This window comes from Myotis myotis, unplaced genomic scaffold (genome assembly GCF_014108235.1).
Source record: "Myotis myotis isolate mMyoMyo1 unplaced genomic scaffold, mMyoMyo1.p scaffold_m19_p_13, whole genome shotgun sequence".
NCBI lineage: Eukaryota > Metazoa > Chordata > Mammalia > Chiroptera > Vespertilionidae > Myotis > Myotis myotis.
This window is the reverse complement of record NW_023416317.1, coordinates 51,112,682-51,135,376: the sequence shown is the minus strand read 5'-3', so window position 1 is coordinate 51,135,376 and position 22,695 is coordinate 51,112,682. Positions and strand designations below refer to the sequence as shown.

Here is a 22,695-nt window from a genome sequence, read left to right as displayed (position 1 = left end):
TAGGACCTCTGACACCTCAGCTCTCAGGGGTGCTGAGCTGGGGCGCTGATCTGCTGATGAAACACTGAATGTTGTATTTAGTGGGAATTCTTTCCATAATTTCTGGGTCTGCATTTGATCTGAAAAGCCAGAACTATCCGTCAAAGCTTCCCAACCACCTATAATTCTAAGTTAAGATTTTCTAATGCAGAAAGCACAAAAGAGTGGAGTTCAGGGAAAAACCAACAAAATATGGAAGCTGACGCAGCTGTCCAACCAGAGATTTCTTCGTGAGTGATTTCAAACACTATTTCTCCCCTCACAGATATGAAAAACCAGTACTGCTATTCACGTTTTAATTTGATTTTTACTTTTATTAAAGATATACAGGCTTGTGGTTTAAAAGGTCGCGCCTCTATAAAGAGTCTAACAAAAACAGCAATTTCTTTTTTCTCATCTTCTCACCTCTAATTCCATATTTCTGAAGGCAAACCTCTCAACATTTTTACTTCTTCTATCTCCCTATCTCTACTAATACACTCATACTACCATTTTTTTCCATTTTAGATGTTATCTATTCGCTTTCTGTTATGGGGAAAAAAAGAATTAGGTCCACATATACAGACTCATTCCCTCTTGCACTCATCTTCCCATTAGTTGCACCATAAAGTTTAGTGAGATAATCAGACAATATGTACATTGTCTGGCTGCACATATCTATATTAATAAAAGGGTAATATGCTAATTAGACCAGACATCTTTCAGACGTTCTTCCTGACAAAGCCAGGAGCTTGGCTGGCCTGCAAACCACCCCAGGCCCCTTGCTCAGGCTGACCCCGCCCCCAGCAGGGACCCCCACCCCAATTGGGGGTGTGGGCAGCCTACAAACAGCCCAGGCCCCTTGCCCAGGCCACCCCTGCCCCCAGCGGGGACCCCACACCATCGGGGGTGTGGCTAGCCTGCAAACCACCAGTGGCCCCTCACCCAGGCCAGCCCCGTCTCAGCGGGGACCCCCAACCTGATCGGGGCAGGGTGGCCTGAAAACCCCGTGACCCCTGCCCCAGCGGCCCCACCCCTCAATGGGCTCCCCCCACCCTGATCCAGGACCCCCTTCAGGACAGGCCAGCCAGCCCCCACCCATGCACCAGGCCTATATAATAAAAGGATAATATGCAAATTGACCCTAATGGCAGAATGACTAGAATGACCACTGGACCAGTCACTGTGAGGTGCACTGACCACCTCTCAGTCCCTTCCTCAGCCGTCAAGCAATGATCACCCGATGGCGAATGGGGAACTGGGGGTGGGTGGCGGCGGGGGGTAGGGCCAACTGTGGGCAGTTGGGGAAGATGGCCCTGATCGCAGGCCAGGCGTAGGGACTGTACCCGCATATGAATTTCGTGCGCCGGGCCTCTAGTGATTATATAATAGTGCTGCTAAGCAAATCCCATTCACAGCTGAGTTGTACAGTATGTTTTGATTATATTTTCTTTTTGCATGTTTTTGCTCTCTCTGGAGTTAATAAGGATTTTATTTCTTCGTTTGTTCGCTAATTTATCACTAATTTGTTGCCAAACTCTTTAGAGGTTGAATTATTTATCACTAATTTGTTCCCAGAGGTTTAATTATTGTTTCAATTTATTCAAACACAGCAGGTTTTCCACCAGCTTCAAATTTTCTTGGGGAAACCACTCTTGGAATGCTCCATCTCCTGCCTCAATCTAGTCTTAACGTTCTCTAGGCCCGATGCACACCTTTTTCCAGAGATTTTTTCTTTTTTCTTTCTCCATCCTCTTTTGGATTCCATTTATCTCTCCCCCACACCCACATCTTCCTCTTTGTTGATTACTTCCTTGTTTGAGTGGAGCACACCCTCTAGTAACCTTCTTAGAAGGGTAGATAGGAAGTAAATTTCCTGAGACTTTGCATATCTCTAATTGTCTTCATCCTACCCTTAACAGTTCAGGTGGAGAAGAAATTCTGCATTATAAATTATTTTCTTCAAAATGTTGAAGGCTTTGTTTCATTGTCTTATAACCTCCAAGACTGTGCTTGAAAAACTGGATGATATTTTGATTCTCAGTCCTTGGTGTGTGACCTGTGATTGTCACTCCTTCAAAAAGAGACGCTTCTCTTCGTGGACAGTGCTCTGAATCTTATGCCTTGATATGAGCCTTTCATTCATTTTTTTCAGTATTTTTGGGTATTTGTAACTGAATGCTTAGATCCTTCAGTTTGGGGAAATTTTCTTAAATGATTTCTTTGGTGATTTTTCCTGTCCATTTCTTTCTAAACCTCCTATCATTTAGACGTTGTAACTATTGGTCTGATTCTCTACTTTTGATCCTTTTTACCACCTCTTGTCCATTTCATTTTGTTCCACTTTCTGAGGGATTTCCTCAATTTTATCTTCAGCCCTCCCATTAATATTTTATTTCCCCTATGACATTTTTTATTTTAAAAGTTCTGTTTCTGCTTTGAATATTCTTGTTTATATCCTTCTGTCCTTGTTTTATGTATCCAGTTTCTTCTCATTTCTTAATTCTAAAATATTAATGACAGGGTTGTTTTTTCCTAACTTTTTTTCCTGCTCCCTGCATTGCCTTTCTTTCTTTCTTCTTCTCTTCTTTGCTTCCTTCCTTCCTTTCTTTCTTTCTCCCTTCCTTTTTTTCTTCCTTCCTTCCTTTGTTCTTTCTTTCTTTCTTTCTTTCTTTCTTTCTTTCTTTCTTTCTTTCTTCCTTTCTTTCTTTCTCTCTTTCTTTCCTCTTTCCTGTTTGGTTTCTTTAACCTTTGGTATTAGAAGCATCCTTAAAATTCCCGATGCTGTTGGCTGGCTGTCCATACGAAAAGTGCAGCCTCTTGGGCTATTAACCTGACTCCCGGGCTTCTAGGAACATACTGCAGGGAGGAAGCAGGTGGCTGGGAGGGTTGTCTGCCTTTCAGTGTGTATGTTTTTCCTTCATCATCCTGTCTCGGTGTGCAACCCTCTCCCTCGTGTTCACCTCTTGCGAGGATGAGCATCCAATCCATTTCCAGTGCGTGGGTGGCGTGGAGTGGGATCGCAGAAGCTCCGCTGCTTCTTGGAAAGACTTTCAAACTGTTCCAGCCCTGCTTGCCCCCCTCCTCCCCGCTTCCAAGCCCCAGGGACTTAGCATCTCCAAGTCCTCAGCAGTTCTGCAGTGTGGATTGCTTTGCTTCTGGGAGCTCCCCACTTCCAACTAAGGTGTCGGCTTTCTTGGGTTTGCTCTGTCAGTTACCACACATCCATCTTCACTCTCATCTCCAGAATGATGTTTCGGTCTTCTACTATCTTTGTCCTAAGTGGGTTTATGCTTTTAAAAAAATTCCTTTACTGTCATTTAAGAAGAATTTTAGAAAAGGACATTCAAAAAAGTCTTCCCATTTTTAATACCAGTGTTTTATAATATAAAACATTTAATGTATCCAAGATTATAAGATTTAGGTGTGCATCTGGATCCCTTTGGTCAGTGGTTACAAAGGGTAGTTCCCTGGGTTGGCAATATTCACATCAGCTAGGAACTTGTTAAAAAAAACAATTTGGGGTTCCCTACCCCAGACTGACTTAGTTAAGAATGCTGTGGGGGGAGGTTGGGTACAACCCCAGAAATCCATGTTTGAATGAGCCCTCCAGGTGGTTCCAATGCTTGCTAGAGTTTGAGAACCACTACTGTAGGTGATGGAGGGATTCTGAACATTTGAGAAACACCACTCCCCTCCCTTCAAATCCAACCAACATAACAAAAGAGCAGGTTTGAGAAAATGTTTGTGGACATAGATGCTTTTTGCTCCATGACACCCAGCTGTTTCCTGCCTTATATGGCTTAGACTGGGGTCCCTGGGACTGGGCATGGCGTGAGAAGAAAAGACAGTCATAGTAGAAAAGTTGGGGGAGGACAAATATCGCAGGGTTCGGCCCTCTTCCACCTCTTCAGCCATCAACAGGTTAGAAGAGGAGCCTCCAGCTTCCCTCAGGGCAGGGAGCCTCTAGGAACCTGGAAACTTGGGGCGTCCATTGCCCCCGGCCTACCATCTGAGCAGCAAATACTGCAGGTTGTCTTAACCACACACAATCGGCCCATTCCTCTGAGTTCCTCTGTCTGCGTCTTTTCTTCTTCCCCTTCCCCACCTTGGGGAGGATCTTCGCACGGTTTCCTTTGGAACCCCCTCAGCAGCACTCCCTCTGAGCTCTCCCCACCCTCCCTCCCAGGTATGTCTTCACCGTCATTTATACCTTTGAAGCCTTGATAAAGATCGTGGCAGGAGGTTTTTGTCTAAATGAGTTCACCTACCTGCGAGATCCTTGGAACTGGCTGGATTTTAGCGTCATCACCCTGGCGTGAGTATTTCTCCACCCTGATGTGGCGTGTGTGTGTGTGTGTGTGTGTGTGTGTGTGTGTGTGTGTGTGTGGTGGGAGGAGGGGAGGGCTGTGGATGTGCCCAGGTTCACACTCGGGGTCCTTTCCTCATTGCTATCTAGCTTCCTCATTTGGAACTGCATGGCCTGGGGGTTTGTTGCCACAGACTGTGGCTTTCGGGGTCACTTTCCAGGGTTAGTCCCATGTCCTCAGGGACCCAAATCTGAGCTGGTAACTGGCCTGTCAAAGTAGATCGACAGGGCTCAGCCTTATACCCACCTGACAAGAAGGTCTTTTCCTGAGCAACCAGTGTCTGCAAAGGCTGGTTGGCCAAGCCCACGTGCTTGAATACCCATCCATACGTGTAGCACAAGGGACCCCTGCCCCCCACAGCCCACAGCACATCTTCTCAGAGGGGCCATTCGGAAAGGTATTATGACAAGTCAATCAATGTTCATGTTGGTCTGTAGGTAGAAGTGCTATTGGACTCTCTGTCTCTTCCGGGTCCTTCCTAGGCTCACGTCACCCCCAGTCATCCTTATCTGTGCTGCATGCCTTCCCAGCGCGCCCTCCTTGCAGAGATGCTGACTGACTTCTGGTCCTATAGGTACATTAGCACAATGACAGATCTCCAGGGGATCTCAGGCCTGCGGACGTTCAGAGTTCTTAGAGCTTTAAAAACAGTCTCTGTGATTCCAGGTGAGCGGCTTTAACCAGCACATTTACTCATGGAGCACGTGCTGGTGTCCACAGCCTAGTGTCCTCCTTTGACTTTCACCAGAGCCCTATAATGTTCCGGAGCAGGGTCCGGCCGGCGTGGCTCAGTGCTTGAGCGCCGACCTATGAACCAGGAGGTCACGGTTCGATTCCCAGTCAGGGCACATGTCCCGGTTGGTGGCTCCATCCCCAGTAGGGGGAATGCAGAAAGCAGCCAATCAAGGATTCTCTTTTATCATTAATGTTTCTATCCCTCTCTCCATCTCCCTTCCTCTCTGAAATCAATAAAAGATCTCCTTGCACCTCTTTCTCTTTCTCTCTCTCTTAAAGTTCCAGGGCATGGACTCTTGGCCCCACTTACTATAAAAAGGAACTGAGGCCCAGAGAGTAGAAAACACAATCGTAAGTCCTCATTACTGGCAAGAGGCACAGTGTGACCTGGAAACCTAGTGTCTCGATTTCTCGTCCAATGCTCTGTCCACAGCATCGCATGGTCTCACCATGAATAAGTGACAAGAAGAAGGTCAAGTCCTTGTTTTATATTCTTGTTGTGGAGGTCAGGCAAGCCTCCCTCTAGTCAGATTCACATTTATCCCTTAAACCAAAGGTGTAAACTTGGAGATAAATAAGAAGGAAGGGGGAGGCAGCCCAGGGCTCTGGTGAGTGTCTTAGCCATTTCCATAGATCTGAAAGCTTGAGCCTCAGCCCTGTCTTTAGACACACTGAGAAAAGAACTAGGTAACCCCTGATTACAGAGAATTCAGAAATGAACGTATTTCACCAGAGCTCATCTTATTGGGCCCCCAAGATCTCTGTTATCACCAGGAGCCCAGAGGAGACTTCCTGGTCTTTCCCAACATCCTCACACCCCACCTCACCCCGTCCCCATCCCAAGGCTTCAGTTAGGGGCTACTACTATGGGTGCCCACCTGCTGGCTAATGCCACTGAGCTCCCCTCAATTGTCCCACAACTCCGCCCCACGCCAGCTCCCAGCCCAGGGCCAGACACCGGCAGTGCAGTGCTCAGCGGGTTATTTGTGGACCAAAATAACAAGGCAAGGACTGCGCCCAGACTGCTCTCCTGGTCAGAGGTCATTCTGCTACCCTTGGAACTGCTCTCCCAAAGAAGGCGATTTCGTTTGCAGAGCAGCAAACCATCCGTCCTTCAACGAGCAGGGGCCTCATTTTTGCTGCCAACTGAGCTTGACTCTGGCATAGCCCCTCTCAGGTTCGCTCTGTTTCCAGTGTCTCTCATGGTCTTGGTCTCCTGCCTCCGTGTTTTTGTCTGTGTCTCTCTTTTCTGTCTCACTCTGTGTCCTTGAGCCTTCTCTCTCTCTCTCTTTCTCTCTCTCTCTCTCTCTCTCTCTCTCTCTCACACACACACACACACACACACACACACACACACACACTGGGTTCATGTGTCCTTAGCCTCACGTTTCTCCCAGGATATTGAGGTAAGAAAAGAAATACAGATGCCGAGTGACCGGAATGAAGTTAGGTGCCTCATGATTATCATGCTTAGCACAATGCCTGGAATGTAGCAAGCACTCAACAATTCTTTTTTTCTAAAATAAATATCTTTAAAAAATACTTTAATTAATTAATTTATTTATTTATGTTTTAATCCTCACCCAAGGATATTTTTCCATTGATTTTTAGGGAGAGTGGAAGAGAGAGGGAAAAACAGAGAGAAATATTGATGTGAGAGAAGCACATTGATTGGTTGCCTCCTGCATGAGCCCCAACCAGGGCCTGGGCTAGGGAGGAGTCTATAACCAAGGTACAAGCCCATGACTGGAATTGAACCTGGGACCCTTCAGTCCACAGGCCAATGCTCTATCCACTGAGCCAAACCGGCTAGGGCTCAACAATTCTTTTTTAAATTGAATTGCTATTGTCAGGAATGTATTCGCCTTAAGACGATAAAAAAATGCATTGCCTGGTATCAGTTGCCTCATCTTTACAATGGGGCAATGATCTTTACTAGGTTCATATGAGGAGCTAGGGTTGGAACTGCCATAGAGTTTGTAAAACGCCTCATACCTGTACGTAGTGAGAGGGTAGGATGGCTAAGATGCAGGTGTGCCAGGCACATGTGTGTGCTGTGTGTGGTACCTTATCCATGTGGGAGTGTTGCTGTCATCTTCCCATAGGGCTGAAGGTCATCGTGGGGGCCCTGATCCACTCGGTGAAGAAGCTGGCGGATGTGACCATCCTCACCGTCTTCTGTCTGGGTGTCTTTGCCCTGGTGGGCCTGCAGCTCTTCAAGGGCAACCTCAAGAACAAATGTGTCAAGAATTGCACCGCTCTCAACGATACAGCCAATTACTCCTCTTATGAAAAACTTGAGTGGAATTTCTGCCATAATGACGAAGGTCTGGTTGGCAAGGGGTGTGAGACCCCTGCGTACCTATATAGACATATATTTTGATTCCTCTTTTCTGCTCAAATGCTTTTCCAGAGTTACATTTTACTTTTTGATTTCCTATTTCTGTTACCAAATGTCCCTTTTACAAGGAAATGAGGTATACGTCCAGGGGCAAGTCATTCTGCCTCTGCTGGGAGAGTCTTGAAGCTGAAGTCACTGCTCAGCCTTTCCCTTCCCAGATGGGGCTTTTTCCTTCCAAGAGTCCTGCATGTCCACTGAGAGCTCATAGCCAAGGAAACTTACCTCACTGGGGCGGGAGACGTACAGGTGCTGCCCTCACCCCAAGGCTTGAGTTGTAGGGTTCAGAACCATATGTAAAGCTCCCACTTTTTCTTCCTTTCTTTTGCAGACTTCTACATCAATAAGCCAGGCACTTCTGATCGCTTATTGTGCGGCAATGGATCTGATTCAGGGTGAGTGTCCAACCCATGCCATAGCTCCAGCGCCCAACAATCCTTTTTCCTTCTTGTCATCAGCATTTTCTTTTTCTCTTTTTTTCCAAATATATTTTTTATTGATTTCAGAGAGGAAGGGAGAGGGAGAGAGAGATAGAAACATCAGCGATGAGCGAGAATCACTGATTGGCTGCCTCCTGCATGCCCCCTATGGGGGATTGAGCCTGCAACCCTGGCACATGCACTGACCAGGAATCGAACCATGACTTCCTGGCTCATAGGTCTACGCTCAGCCATTGAGTCATGCCAGTCGGGCATCATGAGCATTTTCTGGGCAGAGATTGGGCTATAGGTCCTAAAGAAAATGAGGAAATGAGTAAGTCATGGCTTCTGCCACCCCAGGGCTATGGGAGAGTGTATAAGTTAGCTTCTGCTGTGTAACAAACAACCCCAAGATTTTGTGACTTAAAATACCAGCCATTTATTTAGCTCAGGATTCTACACATCAGCATGTTGTGCTGAGATCAATGTGGTGTTCTTCTGGCATTGACTGGGCTCATTCATGCATATTCCGGGGCAGATTAGCTAGAGACCAGCTGATCTAGGATGGCCTCAGCTGGAGTGGTTGGTCTCTGCTCCATGAGAGAGAGAATGGTCTCTCATCCCCCAAGGCTAGCCTGGGCTTATTCTCATGGCAGAGTCAGGGTTCTGAGAGAAAGACTGAATATGTCTCTTGAGGCTTAGAACTGGCACAATGTAACTTCTACTGTACTCTATTGACCAAAGCAAGTCAAAGGTCAGTCCAGATCTAACAGGTAGAGAAACAGACTCCACCTTTTGATAGGAGGAGCTGCAAGATCATATTGCAAAGGAGTGTGGCTATAGGGAGGAGAATAATCGTGGCCATTTTTATAAGCAATCTATCCCAGGAGGGGACTCATGTATTATTAAATATGTTTTGTGCCAAATGCTCCACATTTAATTATCACATGGGTTTCGTTATCCTCACATAACAGAGAAGAAGCACATGGATCAGACTTTGTCATTTCAAATCTTATGGAGGCCAGACACATGACAACCAATGTGAGGAGCGGGTTGGGTGGGACCCATGGCAATGAGAGTTCGCGCCCATGTAAAGGGGGCAGCCACTGCTCAGTGCAGCCTTTGGTTGCCATGAGGGTCCACTACTTCCAACTCTCCCAACTGTTAAAAGAGAAATAGGAAATTACGATTTTTATGTGAAATCTCCCAACTGTTAACATTGGCTACCGAATCCATAAAATGCCTATATATTATGGACCCAAATATTTCTGCAAGCCCAATTCAGCCTGCAGGCTGCCAGTTTATGAGCTCTGGATGCTACACTGTGGAGACCCAGTGCTGTGCTAGAGGCTCCGGGGACTGTGGCAGCACAGAGAGGTGATGGTGTGAGGCAGGGGAGGAGGTCAGGGAAGGTTTCCTGGAGGTGGGAGTTGAGTTGAGAGTTGAAGAGCAGGCTGAGTGAGTAAGAGTTTGAATGGAGGCCATTCCAGGTGGCAGAACAGAATGTGAGACAAAGAAAAGAGGGAGCCCCCCACTCCCAGGTTTGACTCCTTCTTTGACCACTAGAGCAGATGTGAGCAGAAAGAGTGCAGGAAACAGATCAGAAGGGCTCACCTCTCCCACCTCCATGGCTGGGGGCCTGGAAGATCAAAGCCCACATGACCCTTCTCCCTGTTGCCCAAGTGGAGCTAGTGGTACCTATATGGAGCTCTGCCTTAATCAGCTCACTAGGAAAACAATCTCAGATAGAGCTGAGGGGTGGGTGCAAACAGGAGAATTTGATCAACATAGGCTTCTTGGCCTCTTTCTTTTTTTAAAATATATTTTATTGATTTTTTACAGAGAGGAAGGGAGAGGGATAGAGAGTTAGAAACATAGATGAGAGAGAAACATCGATCAGCTGCCTCCTGCACACCAGCTACTGGGGATGTGTCTGCAACCAAGGTACATGCCCTTGACCGGAATTGAACCTAGGACCCTTCAGTCCTCAGGTGGACACTCTATCCACTGAGCCAAACCAGCTAGGGCTGGCCTTTTTCTTCACAAAGCACTTGGCATTTGGTGCTTTGGCTCAGGGAGAGAATTGTTCTGATGTCAGCTTTCATTTGCCTTTGACTTAAACTTAAAATAGGGCCCCATCAATGTCTCTTTCCAGTCTGATAATGGCATTTATCATGGAAATGGCTCCAGAGTAGCCCATTCACTGGGGTCCATCCATGGGTACCCCCTTAAGCTCCAATAAAAGCCAGACCGCCTGTTGGACAGGTCCTGGGCAGGTAGTGGAGGAGTGGATAGAGCTGGGATGGCAAGTAGAGGCCAGCTCAGGACAATGGGCAGAGTAAGCCCTGAAGGGCATGTCGTGACCAGCAAACCTGGGACCTATGCTGGCCTTCAGATAAGCAGAGACCTGAGCAGAGGCCCACACTGACCAGTGGCCCTGTGGCAGAAAAGCCTGGGATGTTAAGGTGGAAAACACATACTAGAGAATACTTGATGATTTTCCGCATTCTTTCACATACATCCTTCTGGTAGCATCAGGTTAAAAGCAGCAGGAATTTTAATTTACATTTTATATATCATCATTACTATGCTGAAGGCATCAGGCAAGAGGCTTTGTACCATGATCTCGTGTCATTTTCAGAGCGGTTAGCTGTTGATGCGTAGCAGCTACAGTGGGGTTCTACAGAAGGCATAGAAATAAGATTGCCCTCAGAGTTCACTAGCACACCTACAGCTGAGGGGGTTCACTAGCTCCTTGGGGGAGAAAGCCAAGAGGCTGACTATAAATGTGGGTCTACACTATCTGGGAACCAAGGTTGGAGATAGAATTGGGATTGATTATAATCAAGTTGTTGGGGCTCTAATCAGTTGTATGGATCCCGGGCTTGAATGTTCACATGGAGGTCTGAAATAAAGAGAGCCCCAGACGCTGGTGTTGGTGAGGGAATCCTAGAGTAGTAGAACCCAGAATGCAGATGTAGCATTACTGTTTCCTTGACCAGGCCAACCCATGAGAGTGGATGACAGAACCTCACATGCCCTGAGCTTAGAGATATTTCTCGACATCAACTTACCCTCTTATTAAGACAGAGAGGAGTCCAGCACTCCCACCCCAATGCTCACCAAGAAATCATCTTCAATTTGACATTCCTTTATAGGTCAGTCTCCATAAGCTACTTGACAGTTATAGTTCTCCTTTTAAATAAATACAATTAAATTATAGCATTTTAAAGCAGGAGAGAGAGAGAGAGAGAGAGAGAGAGAGAGAGAGAGAGAGAGAGAGAGAGAGAGAGAGAAAGTGCTCAGTAGGTGGAAAATGTTTTCATTGTTATATATAATTGGTTGGTAAACTTGGCTAATGTGAGTCCTCCTTTAATGGACAATTCTGCAGGTAATGCCAACAGGCTCAGGTGTTAAGTCTGTGTTATTCATACCAGCTCTCCCACCCCTGGTGTGGACTTGCAAAGAGCTCATCACCATATAGGGTCATGTCTGAGCAGTCTGCCAGGCCACTTCTCTGAGCCACTTCCTTCTGCATGAAACTCTGAAGTGAGAATATTGTCCTCCCCCATTTAATGTGCAAGACAAACTGAGACCTAAAGAGACTAAGTGTCCAAGGTTATCTGGCTCATAAGAGGAGGTTCAGGCCTTGAATTCCAATCTCCCCACAGCGCCAGGCTGCCTTGCCCCCAATAAACAGGGTGCTGTGCAATTGATGACCTTCTCTGCTCTTGCTGCAGCCACTGCCCTAAAGGTTATTTCTGCATGAAAACATCTGACAACCCAGATTTTAACTACACCAGCTTTGATTCCTTCGCTTGGGCTTTCCTCTCACTGTTCCGCCTCATGACACAGGATTCCTGGGAACGCCTCTACCAGCAGGTATCGATCTGCATGTCCCCACAGAGACTTGGTTGAAGGCGAAGGGGTCAGCTTCAACATGGCTACATTTTTCATGGAGGAACCTGACAATGTCAGGGGCCCATCTACTCTGGGCACATGTCTCTCTTCTTTCTCTTGAATCTGCAGACCCTGAGGGCTTCTGGGAAAATCTATATGGTCTTTTTCGTGCTTGTCATCTTCCTGGGATCTTTCTACCTGGTCAACTTGATTTTGGCTGTCGTCACCATGGCCTATGAGGAGCAGAACAAGGCGACCATGGATGAAATTGAAGCCAAGGAGAAGAAGTTCCAGGAGGCCCTCGAGATGCTCCGGAAGGAGCATGAGGTCTGTGAGGGGTGGAAGCTTTGTGAAGTCTGAAGGCTGTACAGTCTTAGGCAGAGGTTTGGACCAGTCCCTTAGGTTAAGGCTCTTACTCTCAAGAACTTTAGGAAGATTCATCTTACCTCAGGGACTAGCTTACATCATGTTTTCTTAAGAAGAAGAAGAAGAACCTGAGTGAAGAAGTTAGATAAGTGATTTATTGAGGGGTGCCCTCAGAAGATGGAGAGTGAAGGAAGCAGAATAGGGTAGGGTAAGAATTAAATGAGAAAGCAGCCTCAGCTAGAGACTACATTTGGCCTGAGCCCATGGGAACTCTGGGGCATGCTTGTATCATGCTAACTTGAAGCAAGAGGGCCCGTCTTTTGTACCCTCATACCTGCCCCAGCCAGATGTACAGTCGAAGGAAACTTTCTGCAGGACGCTGCAGCTGTGAGTCATTAGCAGCAAACACTCCAGCAGCTGGAGATGAGTGTCCTGACCAGGTAAAAGGGATCTGGACAGGTCATCAACAGGGTCTCCTTTGAATAAGAGAGGTGACCCAGAGTAGTAGGTCTTCCTGCCATGTCTCAATCCCACCACCACCCAAATCCTCATCCTGACTTCCTGTTTCAGATGCCTTCAGCTCTATGACACCCCATGTCTGGGGGACACATGTACGCTAAGCTCAATCAGATACTGTTGGCTGCAGCTGCTGTTCTCTCTCCTCAGGTGCTGGCAGCAATGGGGATTGACACTGCCTCTCTCCACTCCCACAGTGGATCACCTTTACCCTCCAAAAGAGCCAATGAAAAAAGGCACAGAATGAAGCCAAAGGTGTCAGATGGCTCCACAGATGACAACAAATCACCACAATCTGAGCCTTACAACCAACGCAGGATGGTAAGGGGCTCAGGTTTGTGCTCTAAAGATTACCCACCATTGCAGCTGTTGTATATGTTGGTTTGCAGCAGGGAGCTAGCTGGGGGCACAGACCTTGGGAGGCTGTTTTAGTGAGCCAGACCCCAAAATTGTGGCCTATACCAGGGCAGGGCCATTATGGATGGGAAAAGATGGTGGATTACAAAGACTTTGATGGGTAGGGATGGAATCAACAAGACTGGGACTGTGGAATGTGGAAAAAGTAGAGGAGTTCGAAATGAATCCCAGGTTTCAAGCTTGGGCAATTAGATGGGTGGTGATTCTAAGTCAGGAGCACTGGAGGAAGGAGCTAAGGGTGTTGGAAAGTGGTGAACCCATATTGGGCATAAGTTTGAGGTGTCTGTGGACCTGTGGTCATCCTGAGTCAGCTTCCTTCTGACACACTCACTGTCTGCAATTCTGTAACCTGGAGGGAGGTTCTTGTCCGTGGTGCTGAAATCATTTGCAAGCTTTTTTCTGACCTCATGCCTCAGCCCCTACAGCTCAAGTGCCTACCTATTGTTGGCACAGAAGAATCCCAGCACCCATCTCTGTGATAGTGTCCAGTCTGGGAATAACTTGAGTACCTCACTGCAGATCCTGTAGCAATTCTGCCCCACAGCAAGCCTCTACCTCCCACTCTAAGATTCACGGTACTCACCAAGTTTCCTCCCACCACCTTCTTCTCCCTTCAAAGTCCTGTGTACCCCACATATGGCCTTTCCACAGGCCTGAAAGATAATAAACCCTTTGTGGTACAATAGTAACCACTCTATTAGTATGGGAAAGGGGATAAAATGGCTATTTTGGGGCCTTCTGACTCTCACTTCCTTCTCAATCTCTTTTCCTGTGCTCATCTGAAGGACATTTTACTTTTTGGAATAGCATCTGTACAACCCTCAAACTTGTGTGTGCAACAAGCACACAGACACACTCACCTGCACACTGGCCTCAGAGACACCCACACTTTAGCATTTATCAGAGTTTGTGTCCTTCCCTTCCTTGCTCTGCCTCTTGAGGAACACCTGGCATGCACAGGGCACAGTTCAGAAGAAGTTTCAAAGGGGATTTGACCAGGGACTTGACAATCAGGATGAATTGCAGCTTCAAGGAGATGTCAATGATACTCTGAATTGGGCTTTAAATTTCCCCATAACTCAGCACCTGGATTTCCAATAATTGTTGGGTGTATGTGGTTGTCTTTCCAGCTATGCTCACCTTCAAAGGGGAAAAAAAGAGGAACTATGTCTTGTTCATTCAACAATACTAGGTGCTTGGTATGAAGAGATTAATAAAACATGGTCTGTTTTCCCAGGACTGCCATTTGGATGGAGGTGGCAGGCATAAAAACAGATACATGTTAAATGCTGTATCAGGGGCAAGTAAATGGTGTTTGGGAAATAGAAGAGGAAACACAACTCTTACAGGATTGGGCTGTATCAGGAAAGGCTTCGCTGGAGGAGAGAATCATTAAAATGAAAAGTAAATAGTGAGTTGGGGGTCCTCCAGTAACTGAGGCCTGGGAGGATTTGGCAGGTATATTTTCCAGGCACAAAGAATAACATGTACAAGCAAAGACCGGAAGATGCCATTTGGGTAATTCTTTAATGCTACCTGGTTAATTGGAGGCCATTTAAGAAGGCATCCCCTTCCTCTTTTCCCCAGTATATTCGTGTGGTAAATAGACCATAGGCATATTTTAGATAAAGCCATTTTCTTACCATCAGAGGTGAGAGAATGGTTGGAGGTAGCTAGGAAAGACACAGTCAGGGTCTCAGGGAACTCACAGGAAACTGGTTTGTCTGCTTGGATGATGCATGTTATGGCAAGTCTAATACTTAAAATCAGGAGTCATCGCTGCCCTGGCCTGTTTTGGTCAGTGATTAGAGTGTCGGCCCAGGAACCAAAGGATCTGGAGCTTGATTCCCGGTCAAGGGCACATAAGTCAGTTGCAGGCTCAATTCCTGGCTCCAGTTGGGGTGCGTGCAGGAGGCAACCAATCGATGTGTCTCCCTCACATTGGTATTTCTCTCTCTCTACCCCCTCCTCCCCTCCACTCTCTCTAAAATAGTCAATGAAAAAAATATACTCAGGTAAGGATTAACAAAAAAAGAAAAGTCATTGCCCACAATAGGTTAATTTTGAAATATTAATTGTTGGCTAAGGAGGCACTTCCTGTCAAATATGGGACAAAAAAATTTTCTTCCTCCTTTCTTTATAGGTTTGCTTAGTGCCCAAGTGCAAATAATTTGGTTGTCCAATCTTTAATAAGGATTTACTGACTCTGCTACTTTGCTTCAAAAGTGAGAAGGGTTTGTGGATTTTTATGAGTCCCATGTTCCTTGGACATATATACTAAGCAAAGAGTGCTCTGTTTACAATCTCAGGATTTCAACGATGGCTGGGAAACTTCTGTGAGTTAAGGGGATAAGTAAGGAGAATGCTAACAGACAAGATGTCTCAATTTTGGTACTTTAATAAATAAAAGAAATTCTTGATGTAAAAAATGTCAAAAGCTGTAAATAATTTTTAAATATTTTTTTAAATTGATATTTAGAGAGAGAGAGAGGATGGGAGAGGGAAAAAGAGAGAGAAACATTGATGTGTGAGTAACACATCAACCAGCTGCCTTTTGCACGACCCCCACCAGGGATTGAGCCTGCGATCTGGGCATGTTCCCTGACAGGGAACTGAATCAGTAACCCCTCAGTACACGGGACAATACCCAACCAACTGAGCCACGCAGACAGGACTGTAGAGAATTTTTATGAGTTTGTCTGAGTCAAATTAATGACACTTGCTGGAAAGCAAGAATCCCAACAGATTGAGGAAATGCTCCTGAAAATGGCAGTTTTCACACTTATTTTATGCATCAGCATCAAAGGGGAGGATGTAAGGGGGTTCCATGGGTGGGAGATTAGGAAAGGGGGAGAAAGCAAAATTGGGAAAATCTTGGAGATTGGATAGAGAGTAAAATGAAGAGACACATACTTCTTTTACACTGGTGGATAAAGGGTAGTTAACATTTACAGCACATAGAGATGGTATGTGGGAGAACAAGATATCAATCAGGGATTCTATGGTCTCATATTCTGGTGGGAGATTATGTCCTGGAAAAGGGGAATTACCCTGACATTCCAAAGGTAAGTTATCATAGATGCAAAAAGATGATAGTAGGCTCAGTTAAGGTAAAATTGACCTTTGCCAATGAAGATCTGGCCTAGGATGTGACTGCCTGCCACGACTTACCTTTTGTTAGGAAGTTTTCATTCAGACCATCCCATTTCATTACATTAGGTCTCTTGCAGGCCACCCCTGAGCTTGTCAGGTATAGTATGTGTCCCCTTTTTTGTCCACAGAAGTAAGGAAGGGGGAAATTTTCAGCAGTATGATCAGAATTTGGTAGGAAGTCAGTGTTTAGATTTTAGAAATACCTATATGACCTATGGACATAATTGATAACTTGTTATAGTCAGGTTCCCACGATGGCCATGGGAACTAGCTCACCCAGCAACCTGACCCTCCCTGAGCTCTGGGCCTATGAATTAGTTCCTTTTCTCTGGCAACTGTAGGTCACACAATTCCCTCAGAGGCAGATTTTGATGGGAAATGTTTATTGATTTGGAGGAATGTCATTATTCTTCCAGGAAATTAGACTGTAGCTCTCCCCTCAATCTCCCCATTGTCGACTATTCAAAGTTTGCCTCAGGGGATCCTGGAAGCTTATTGCATGGCAAAGCTCTTGTCTTCTCCTTCGCCACACATGTAGGCTGAGTCTAATGAATTGTAGAACCTAATTTTCCGGTCATAAAGTGCACTGGGTCATTCAACAACCATTTACCAAGCATGTTCCAGAGCTAGTTCACGTAACAGAGTCTCCTCAGGTCACAACTTGCATATGGAGTAGCCCGATGGCCAAAGGCTGGTAAACAGATGACACATCTGATTGAACCACAAGGTTGTCCTCTAACATGTCTTTGGCCATGAGGACCTATTTTCTGATCTTAAGCACCCTATAATCTGTCATCTCTGTTGGCTTTTTCCCAGGTTGTGTCAAGAATATTTTCCCCTATCCTCCCCTCATGTTTACCTAGACTACCCCTTAGATCTGTGTCCTTCATTTGCTGCTAGATGGTCATGAGAATAAGGGTAGGGAAATGGGAATGAGCAGAGCCAGGTGCTGGGCTCCAGACTGTCCTGCAGGGCGAGCTTCCAGCCTCCTCCTTTCCTGCTCCTCTGGGGCAATGCCCAGTCTTTCCTAGGCCTCACCTCTGGGAGACGCCGGGCTAGCCATGGCAGTGTGTTCCATTTCCGGGCCCCTGTCCGAGACGGCTCATTCCCTGATGGGGTTGCAGATGATGGAGTCTTTCTTGGAGACCACGACAGCTATCGGGGCTCCCTGCTGTTGGGTGGGAGTACCAACCAACCAGGCCCTCTCCCTAAGAGCCCGCTGCCTCAAGCCACCAACCCTGGATCAGGGCATGAAGAGGATGGACACCCCCCATTGCCCACTGGTGAGCATGGACCTGGAGTCACAGAAGGCTCGGTGAGTTTGGGAGTGTTCTTTGGGGCTGCTCTCCAGTAGAGGCCTTGGGCCACGGCGTTCTGAGTGTCACCCATGAAAGGGTCCTTTAGACTTCATTCTGCCCAATACCTCCTATTCATCCCCATTTTACTGACTGGACAAGTGAGACCCAGAAAGAGAGGTTGGGTTTACCTGCATTCAAACAGGTTTTCTGGTTTACTCTGTACAGGGATACAAATTATTTTCCAGTTGATCCCATATTTCCTTCAGTGTTTCTCTGTCTCCACTTGCTACCACTGCTTTAGAGATAGGCCTGCTTGCTCTCTGGATAAGTAAGAGAAAATGGAAGATTCTCCGCCTCCCTGGGGCTCTGTGCAAATTACTCTGGGCTTGGCTAATGGGACCCAGAGAAATCCTAGCAGGTGCCCTGGACAGACCTGAGCAAAAGCAAAGTAGGCAACAGTGACTGAATAGTCAGCACTCTCAATAGAATAATCACGGAATGTAATGCCAAGCCAGGGACTCCTCATTGGATGGGGAGCCATGACAGATGTGAGCTCTCCATCCAGGTGCAGTAATGATGCTGCTAGTGTTTCTTGGTTGCCCTGGCTGGCCTCTGACACACAGCAGTTTGCAAATGGACTTGTGAGCAGACCACTGGATGGCTCTTCTGACTTGGATAAGTCTTACAGAGTTATGTCGGCTGCATCTCTGATGGGATGCCAGCAAGAAGCAGATGAAGGAACCGCTCCAACAGGCAAGAGTTTAAAGGAAAACTTTCATGGGGTGGGCAGGGCTCTGGGAGCTAAGAAGGGACAATGAGGTCCCTAGAGACCAGCCCTGTGGGAAGCTGTATGTGCCGAGGCTAGAGGGTCAAGAGGAAGGACCAGAATCAGGACCCAGCAAGAGCTACTGCTTTGTGTAGAGGCGGCTTCACAGAACTTGCCATGTCAGGTAGAAAATTACAGCCAGGGCCCAGCCACAGCCCAGCAGGGGGAAGCCAGATGGTAGATCCAGGGCTCCTGTCTCCTTCCAGCGTCTGATCTCCTATCTGTGCCTCCCATTGATCAAACCCAACCAGAGCTAGAGGGTGAGGGTGATGCCTACACAGGACTGGGCAGAGAAGAGAGAGTAGGTCTTTAAGGACCGACAGGAATCCCCAGCATAGAGTCCTGAAGTCAAAGCCAGTCTGCAGGGCCCCCTCAGGGGTGCTTAACCTTCTAGAAAATGCCTCATTTAAGAAACCTTATTATTGATCCCTAGATTACTACTTTCCTAGATATTCCAACTTGGATACATGTTTGGTAAATTATTTGGCTTGTGCAGGATTAAGTCTTTAAGCCCTTCTGTGTCACACAAACCTGGGTTTCAATCACAGCTGTGTCATTTACTGAGTCACCTTTAGCAAGTCCCTTAAATTCTTCACACCTCCATGTCTCCCCTTGTAAAAAGGTTCTAAATAGCTAAAGGGTTCAGTGGAATCAGAAAGTGCCTATATTTATATACAGGAGTCTAACAAATAACTCCAGTATCTGCTAGCATCTTTGGTTGAGCCCTCATGATTGGAAACTTTCTTTATATGTATTAAGCACTTACTGTATACCTACCAGCTTCAGCCATGGTCAGCGCTCAATAAATTGTTGCTGAATTTGGGTTCTGAATGGTTTGTGCGGTGCTCAATCAGGTGCTGTGGGCTTTGGACTCCCCACATCCAGGGGATGTGGGTGATAGAGGTTGGGGCCTGGCATAGGACCCAGACAGAACTTCTGATCGAAGGCCCAAAGAGGGAAGTGTCAAAAGGATTGTGTCAGATAACTGAAAACTGGACAGTGGACACTCACAAATGTTCCTCAGAAAGAAAGAGACTGTGGAATTAGAACCTGGGTTATATGTGGAGAGGGAAATGGGCCAATGAGAAGGGAGGTCCAGAAAGTCTATCGTGGAGTGGTATACATACCATGCATATTCTGTGTGAATGTCATATGCACAGCCCAGAGGACATCTCATATGACTGCCTGGCCTGCTGCTCCTCTCCCTTTGGTAGAAGCCCTCCCCCACCCGGGTGCCAGGTCCCTGTCCCAGGGCAGGAGTTTGCAGAGCCTCAGGTGAGCCCAGTCCACTCTGTTAGCTGCAGACCTGGGCTCGGGCTGCACCCCAGCTCTGTGCCCTGCTCGTCATGCTTGAGTTCTTATCCCAAGTTCAAGCAGCAGCCCAGTTTCTCTGAGCGAGACTGCTGAGGGACCCAGCTTCACTGGGCAGCTCACAACTACAAGAGACTGGCCGATAGAGGCCGAGTGAGCTTTCTTTGCCACTGAAAAACCATTAAGTCAAGTCTGGGGTGTGCCCTGACTCTGCTTGTGTCCCAGCAGGCGTCTGAAGCAGGACAAAAGAAGACTTTCTTAACAGCAGAATACTTGAATGAACCCTTCCGAATCCAAAGGGCGATGAGTGTGGTCAGTATCATGACCTCCGTCCTCGAGGGTAAGTGCTACTCATTGGAAGGTCACTGTCATGAGTCCCCACGTGAGCAGCAGGGGAGATGCCCCAACCCTGTGTCAAAGGGCACCCGTCTCTGTGTCCTGGGATCCTAAACATGCCTCTTTTTTCTGCCTTTGGCCCATTACCCTTAACCAATGTGGGGTTTTTGGAATGTGGATAATTTTTCAAATAGCAGCTGTGAAATACAAACAGCTTGCTTTTTCATTTATTCCCCAGAACTCTCAGGCTTCCTCCTTCCCTCTTTTCTCGCATATTCACTCATCAGCAACAGTTTGTTGAGCACCCGCTCTGTGGATGGCATTGTTCCAGGTGCTGAGGATTCAGTGGTCAGCAAGCTGGAAGCCCACCCTCATGGAATCTACATCCTGGGGCTGGGGTATACAGATGATAAGCACAAATAGGTATTCAGGTAGTGATAAGAAGTAAAAGAAAAATTAAGGAAGGAAGGAGGTGGAGAATAAGGAGTTAAAGAAGGGGACAGTTTTTTTTAAATATATTTTTTATTGATTTCAGAGAGGAAGAGAGAGGGAGCGATAGAAACATCAATGATGAGAGCGAATCATTAATAGGCTGCCTCCTGCACATCCCCTACTGGGGATCGAGCCCACAACCCAGGCATGTGCCCCTGAGCAGAATCGAACCCAGGACTTTTCAGTCTGTAGGCCGACGCTCTATCCACTGAGCCAAACGGGCTAGGGCAGAAGGGGCTATCTTAGATGGGGTGGTTGTGGAAGACTATTCTCCCTAAATAGACCAGAAATCTGAATAAAGTAAGGGAATCAGCCTTGTGAGAACCTGGGGGAGAAGGTTCCAGACAGATGAACAGCAAATGCAATGCATTGTGTAGGAATGAACAAAATGTGTGTCCTAAGAACAAAAGCAGTTTTGGTTGGATGAGAAGCAATAGAGGGTGGTAGAGAACAGAGACCCTAGAGCCCAACTGTCTGAGTTTACATCCTGGCTCTGCCACTTGCGGTAAGCTGTGCAGTCTTGGGGCTCCATGAACTGTTCTGTGCCTCAGTTTTCTCATCTGTAAAATAGTGGAAGTATACAGTAGGTTATAAATTCCACAGGTCAGAGATATATCTGTTTGGCTCACAGCTGGATCTCCAGTACCTAGAACAGAAGTGCCGGCACATGGTAGATGCTCAACAAATAGTTGTTGAATGAATAGCAAATGAGTTTGATGCACAAAAGGTGATATTGGAGGGGGGCGGTAATACTAATTTATAATGACCTAGACCAGTGGTCAGCAAGCCACGGCTCGCGAGCCACATGCGGCTCTTTGGCCCCTTGAGTGTGGCTCTTCCACAAAATACCGGCTCTTCCACAAAATACTGACTTCTACGCATGGGCCACGAAGTTTCAATCGCACTGTACATGCGCGCCCGCACGTGGTATTTTGTGGAAGAGCCACACTCAAGGGGCCAGAGAGCCGCATGTGGCTCGCGAGCCGTGGTTTGCCGACCACAGACCTAGACTGATGAACAGGGATTGTCATATATTCTGAGGTGGGACAGACTTACCCTCAAGGAAGATACTATGAGAGGTAGTGATAAGAAGTAAAGGAGGTGAGGAAAGGCAGGAGAAATAATGACATTTTTCTGGGTAAAGGTGACCTTAGGTTAGGTCAGAGGTGTTTGAGCATAGGGCAGATGAGCTGTGATCTTCTCTGGTTGAACATATGTCCTCTATACCCATGAAGTCCGTGAAGGAAGCTTGATGCTGTCAGAATTATGGTTGTATTTACAAGGTCCACCACTTTGGGAGTGATTGTGCCTGAGAAAGTTTGGCCCAAGCCAATAAGAACTTGGCAGTTCCCTGAAGCTGGGGCAGGTGAACCACCTACGCTTGGCATACAAGCTAAGATTTGACAGTTGTCCAAACCAGAAGACCAGAAGCAGGAGTACAGCAGTGAGCACAACTCTACCCTCATGCTAAATCAGGGAGAAGGGCATGGAACAAGTTACTTCTGGGGTGCTGAGTGTCTAAAGGAGAAGTGCAGGGTGCTCAGCGAGATGTGGTAAGTTTAGCCAGGGGTTAGGGATGTATTCCAGATAGAAACAACAGCAAAATCCTGAAGCAAAAGACAGCATTATATTTGAAGAATTGAAAAAGCTTGCTGGAGCTGGAGCATAGAGAGCCAGGAAGAGAGGGCCTTAAAATAAGGCTAGAGAGATGGACTGGGGCCAGACCCACAGGACTTCTTAGACCATATTAAGGATTTTGGACTTCATCCTAAGAGCAGTGAGGTGCCACTAAAGGATTGGCAGCAGAGGCGCTACATTTGCATTTTATAAAGGTTACTCTGGATGCATGTAGAGAAGGGAATTAAGAGGGGAATGGCATTGGCAGGGGACCAGTTAGGAGGAAACCAGGGAAATATGGCAGTGCCTGGACTCTGGGGTGATGGCAGAGGCGATGATGGAAATGGAAGGATCGGAGAACTATCTAAGGAGCATAAGATTCAAGATTTGGTGGTTCACGTGGTTCTGGCATAAGCACCTAAAGGGATGCTGGTGCAATGACATAAAGGGAACACTTTAGGGGGACAGGGAGATGCACTGGGGAAAGATGAGCAAGGAGGATCATGAGTTGAGTCTGTGACAT

At 46.8% G+C, this 22,695-nt stretch overlaps 1 protein-coding gene across 3 annotated transcripts in view; it reads left to right on the top strand.

Moving 5' to 3' along the window:
• The window catches only part of SCN10A (sodium voltage-gated channel alpha subunit 10), a 78,791-nt gene that overhangs the window by 14,704 nt on the left and 41,392 nt on the right, over positions 1-22,695 (top strand). For 2 of the 3 annotated variants that reach the window (XM_036333847.1, XM_036333846.1), the window contains exons 4-12: positions 4,208-4,336; positions 4,963-5,054; positions 7,229-7,420; positions 7,850-7,916; positions 11,681-11,822; positions 11,970-12,167; positions 12,873-13,043; positions 17,314-17,607; positions 19,956-20,067. In XM_036333847.1, the coding sequence (XP_036189740.1) occupies positions 4,208-4,336; positions 4,963-5,054; positions 7,229-7,420; positions 7,850-7,916; positions 11,681-11,822; positions 11,970-12,167; positions 12,873-13,043; positions 17,314-17,607; positions 19,956-20,067 (1,397 nt within the window). The remainder of the gene's footprint in view (positions 1-4,207; positions 4,337-4,962; positions 5,055-7,228; positions 7,421-7,849; positions 7,917-11,680; positions 11,823-11,969; positions 12,168-12,872; positions 13,044-17,313; positions 17,608-19,955; positions 20,068-22,695) is intronic. The other variant, XM_036333848.1, reaches the window with a different exon arrangement.